Source organism: Phaethon lepturus, unplaced genomic scaffold (genome assembly GCF_000687285.1).
Source record: "Phaethon lepturus isolate BGI_N335 unplaced genomic scaffold, ASM68728v1 scaffold53521, whole genome shotgun sequence".
Classification (NCBI taxonomy): domain Eukaryota; kingdom Metazoa; phylum Chordata; class Aves; order Phaethontiformes; family Phaethontidae; genus Phaethon; species Phaethon lepturus.
This window is the reverse complement of record NW_010516571.1, coordinates 1498-7183: the sequence shown is the minus strand read 5'-3', so window position 1 is coordinate 7183 and position 5686 is coordinate 1498. Positions and strand designations below refer to the sequence as shown.

The window sequence follows — 5686 nt, the reverse complement described above, 5'->3', positions numbered from 1 at the left end:
GCGGGAGAGCGGGCCGAGCGGGGAGCACCCAAAGGGGCTGGGCAGTTGGCTGGGCGTGCGGGTCTGCCCTCTCCCTCTGCCGAGCAGCCTCGTGCCGTCGCTTCGCTGCAGAGCGGTAGCAAGAGCAGCTGCGTGGAAGTGCGGCCCCCAGGGATACCTGCATAGATTTAGCAAGAGCGGGACTTTTACTGCGTTTTAGTAAGGCTCTTCAACTTCTTGCGGAATACACGGAGCGCCTGGCAAAGGGATGCTACCATCAGGCCTAAATCAGCCTGGTTCAGTTCAGTTCTTCTCCTTTGCAGTGAGATGACAGATACAGAGAAACCACGTTTACTGGATAAAACACAGAGCTGGCAACAAAACATTAAAAGAAAAATGACAATTCTTTTAAATATGTCTTTAATTCCTGGAACCTTGCATGCTGTCATTTTTTTCTGACTTATTTAAACAGACACTGTAATTTTCCCAGTAGCTTAGAGTAAAGAAGACAGCGAAGGAGGAGTCAGTGGGGGTTTGTCATTGGTTTCAAAGATGCTGGGATTAATAACCTAACATTTAGGTATAAACATGTAAATGATATGTATAAGCACAAAAAGCTGCTATTTCTGAAAAATGTATTTCAATCAAGCATCAGTAATATTAGATGATACACTATTATGAGCATACTCATTTTAGCCTAGTAATCAAGCCAGATACTTTACAGTAGATCCACCTACGTATTATTAATATCTGAAAATTTCTGCTAATAAATCATGGACTTGATGATCTTAAAGGTCCTTTCCAACCTTAATGATTCTATGATTCTATGTAATAAGAAATGTAAATAAAAATTAACACTCATAACTAATTGGAAAAATGTTTTTATCAAAATAAAAATTTCCAAAAAAATGGTTTTTTTAGATCTTCCACTCTTTTAACTAATAATCTGACTTTTCTATTCATAACAGGTAAGCTACACATTAATCAGACCCTCTGTCACCTCAGCTGATTCCCCAACTTCTCTAGAGCGCAGAGCTGTTTATCAGTACTATACTAAGAATAGTAATGAAGTACTCAGTAATTCTGTTAACTTTTAACTTAAGAAATGTAATACTATTTTTTGCGCTACAACCAGAGAAAGTACACATCTGGTATCATTTTCTTTCATATAGTTTACTGTAATTATAATTTATTGATAAATAGGTGAAACTGCATTATTTGAGCAATTTTAAGTGTAGCCAGGTTCATTTGAAATAATAAAGATGTTTCTCGGTATGTGTAACTGCCTTTTCACTCTGAATAAATACCAATAGCCGCAGCAGTCCTACAATATTAAATCCACCACTGAACTTGAGTAAATGAAAGATGTGAGTTCTGTAGCTATCTGATAGGCTACACACTCCAATCAGTAAAACAATTCTGTATTTTCAGCTGTCTACTAAAATTAATAGAAGTTGGGACCTTTAGCATGTCATAGGGTAGGGAGCCAAATTTCCAGACAAAATGCTTGGTTAATAGTGGGAGGCTGTCTCTTTTATAGCGCTTGACCAAAGAGAGTCCCTCTTCTACATTGTAAAACAGTGGAAGAGACATGGGCAATTAGCACAAGCAAAACATTTTCACTTGATAAGTCAATCTATCTGGGCTGTTTTTTCTGCCCTGTCAGCAGTGTCTGAAACCAAAGGAGACACAGCAGCCCCAGGAGACAGCCTGTCTGCCCAACCGTTTTTCTGAGGGTTCTCTTAATTTGTTTTAGAAAGCACATAGCAAACCTTCTAGGTGTCAAAATTTAATATGCCACATAGCACGCTGCAGCAACTGACACCATGGGACACGCAAAAGGCTGTACCAAATCCATGTCCTAAAGGAACATACTTCTATACTTCGTCTCCACCTCCCTGGTTATCACAACAATCCCCTGAATAGGCAATAAGACCTGGTCTTGTCTCGAGTGATTTGATAAGCAGTTGATAACTAACAGTTCATTAAGCTCTTGGGATATATAAGCCACAAGGTTTCCAGCGTGCCCTTGTGCTTGGGGAGTTTGACAGCTCAGCAGCCCGAGAGTCACTGGAAGATGTTCTTGACTGCAAAAATACTTGTTTTTGCTCTGAGTGATTTCCTAAGCGTGGCAACAGGCTTTGACATCGGATTATCCACAAAATGTGTGGTGATACCCAAGGAGATGGACATGTGCCACAAGATCGGATACTCTGAAATGAGGCTTCCCAACCTGATGGGACACACCAGCATGGCAGAGGTTATCCTAAAATCCACCACCTGGCAGCACCTTGCGCAAACAGACTGTCACCCTCACGTGAGGACATTCCTGTGCTCCCTGTTTGCACCCATCTGTTTAGATACGTAAGTACCACAGCCCAGTACAAAAGTCCAGCCTTTATTTGCCGAGCAGGGATCAAATGAAATGCATGTTTATTGTAATCTAAAGGCGATCTTCAATTTTTCTGAAATAATTCTGTTTGTTAACTTTTTTGTACTCATCGGAAAGAAAAGTACTGAAAACCTGTTCCGCTTAAACTTTAATTTGCCTTGGGAAAATGAACGTTGTTGTCATAGGAGATCGTGTTTTATTTTGTTATAACTGAAATGTTATTCTTATTAATATAGGGTTGAAGCACCTATTGTGAATAGAATCAGACTCATGTTGAAGCTTTTCTCAGGTTGTAATAAAAGCATTTTAAAAACCATGACTTAACCCTGTAAGCTCAGTCCAGTCCGTATACAGTCCACTTGCACAGTGTGCACAGCTGCCACTTCTAGAATCATGTTATTACCGAAGGATGTTAAATATCAGAGGAGACAATGTACTTTGCACAGAAATCACTTTTGTGATAGTTTCTGTTACCCCTGACTGAGTTTAACTGATTCAGCCTGTTTTTTCCTCCGGCGACAGGTTTATCCATCCTTGTAGGAGTATGTGTGTTGCCGTCCGTGACAGCTGTACCCCCGTGCTCGCCTGCCACGGACACCCCTGGTCCGACAGTCTAGACTGCGATCGATTCCCTGCGGACGAGGACATGTGCCTGGCATCTCTTACAAAGGAATATAAACACTTGCACAAAGGTAGATGGAAGCTGGCAGAGGGGAGGGTGGCCATGCTCTGTGTTCCTGGGAATCACGGAGACAGAAGGGACACTCTTCCGAGATAGCCTGTGATTCTGTAAACGGAGCCGTGTCTGTCTGTACTGCTTCACCCCCTTCATGCAGATGGCAGGGGAAAGTGCTAGTCCTTGCGGTGTAAGCTGCAGCAGACCTCAGATGGTGTAATTCAGCAGGGCTTCAAAAAAATTAAGTGTAGGTGGTCTACGCTTAGGTAGTGGAGGAAGGTGATTACCATCCTGCACAGCTATGGGCAGTATCATACCCACGACAGCACACCATGTGGGGTTTATTTTGAGGTCTCTTTATAGACTTACCAATGGCCCTTGTCACCAATAAATTTACCTATACAATGAATCAGTTCTCAGATCAGCTTAGAAAAGTTGGGATGATTTATTATCTGATTTTCCTTAGGGAAACCTGAGTTATCATGACATTAATGTTCAAATCTTCAAATGCATGCAGGCTTATTAACTTCTGCAGAAAAAAGGAGGAATTGATTGCTGCTAGCACACCCAAATTCATATGTTGAAAATCCTAGCGCAGCTGCAGCCAGAGTCACTGATAGAATCAGCCACCTAACCCCTTCCCCACCCACTGAAGCCTTATTAAAAATAATACTGTATTTGCTACTGTATTTGATGCTGATAATTGAGCTTGTCAGTCTGAACAAGGGCTGAATGCACATGGAAAATGAAAGCCCTTTTCATCCCTAGCCATGTTTTCAGAGAAGTGTGTAGACTTTTGCATTATCACTGACCAATTGTGTATTTTCTCTGTGATCCCTGTGGCTAAACATTGGGCTCTCAGCTTTGACAGCAGAAGATTAGAACAAAAGATTCCAAAAGATAACAATGAGATTTTGTCATTTCTTACCAGTCCTACCAAAGCCTGCCTGCCAGACCTGCCCAGCAGTGGAGGAATTCTTTACGCACAAAAGAGTTCTTGAAGTTTTCTGTGACAGTAACTTTGGTAAGTCCTTACTAATACAGCTGCTATTAAAGAGACTAACAACTCTCCTAAAATGCTTTAAAATTGGAATTACAATAAGTGACAGTTTCTGCTGGGATTTCAAAGGATTAAGAGTTTGGCTGCTGACTTAACTTTAGGTTGTTTTTCAGAATATGTTATTTCTAACCAAAATATAAGGAGGATTTATCTTGCATGAAAGATTTATTAATGGTCTAGTTTACAACCAAATAGCTCTTCTGTTCTTGTCTAGTTGGCTACACTGTAGTACAACGTGCTTTATGGAAAATAATTCTGGCAAAAGCAGCCAAATAAGCAGGTTTGTCTTTTGTTAGTGGTTAAACCCAAAGTAAAGCTTTGGTCTTTCACCAGCGAACGGTATGTCCTTGTTACTTGTGTGCATGAGTTTTTCACGGCACACAGCTTACTTTAAAGGAGACTCAGAAAATCATATCGGTAAAAGAAGTTCTTACCTCGTGTTGTCTTATTGGAGTGACAGGCAATACTTCTGCCCTTGCCCTAGAAACTTCCTGCAAAGCCCTTTGATGTCAGTGCAGTGACTCTCAGTGACTTTGGCTGGCTTTAGATCAGGCAATATAAAGAAATTTCTTGCTGAAAACTGTTGGTGGTGTCAAGTGGGGTGGGTAGATGCCTATAATGAAAAGGGAGTATATAAAAGGGTGGTATCAGCAAGCAGTACTAGTTATTTTTGCTGAGGGGTTCCTAACATGGACAAAGTGAGTTTCAGGAGAATTGCTTGGGCAAGATGGTCAGCCTCCTGATACAAGAACACCACCAACAGCTTAAAATATCTAACTATCCAAAAAGTCTGACATACATGCTGCTGGTAAAAATACATTACTCACTTTTTTGAAAAGATTTTTCCTAGTTGCCTAATTCCATGGGGAAAAAAACCTTTAATACATAACCTTTATTTTTTAAAAATGTTTTGAAATGTGTACTGCTGCTGGAGAAGGCCTCATTGTACTCTGTCAGTATAAATTATTATAGTATTTTTAAGGAATCATCCTGTTTTCATTGGTAATGTTTCTTTCTACATTTGACTAAATGGCGTGACTTACATGTTTCCTTTTTCTTCCTTAGCAGTGAAAGTAAAGCTGTCCAAGAAAAGAACAGTATTTGGTGACCAAGGGTATAAAATTGAATCCCAAGTGGAATTCATTACCCAGGGCTCACTCTTGCCTTATGAAACTCAGGGAATGATACAACAGTGGCTGCTTATCAATGAAAACTGTACACAGAGGATGACTCTGACCCATCGTCCCATGGTGTATCTTCTTGTGGGGAATATTGAAGAAGGCATCATTTTAATAAACCAGGTTTATCGTTGGCAGAGGAGAGACTCCCAGCTGACTCTGGCCACTCAGAAGTGGAGATACCATAAATGCTTGTAAATATTTATCATATCATTTGTAAAAAGATGATTATATTTCTTATGCCAAACCTATCTTGTAAATAGGAATGTATTATAAGTGGAATGTAAAGTCTTAAATTCCTTTTAAATTTTATTATAAATTGAACTTAATCCCCAGTGTTATCAGGCCTACTTTCTATAGTGTTACAGCAGTTCACATGAAATTTGAACTTGGCCAACCAT

General features: G+C 40.2%; 1 protein-coding gene across 1 annotated transcript; it reads left to right on the top strand.

Annotated features, from left to right (window-relative positions):
• Positions 1-2030: 2030 nt before the first annotated feature.
• LOC104614233 (secreted frizzled-related protein 2-like) lies at positions 2031-5483 on the top strand. Its single transcript, XM_010296086.1, has 4 exons — positions 2031-2343; positions 2894-3063; positions 3979-4071; positions 5173-5483. Exons 1-4 carry the CDS (start codon positions 2057-2059, stop codon positions 5481-5483), a joined length of 861 nt encoding a protein of 286 aa, XP_010294388.1. The 5' UTR covers positions 2031-2056.
• The last annotated feature ends 203 nt before the right edge of the window (positions 5484-5686 follow it).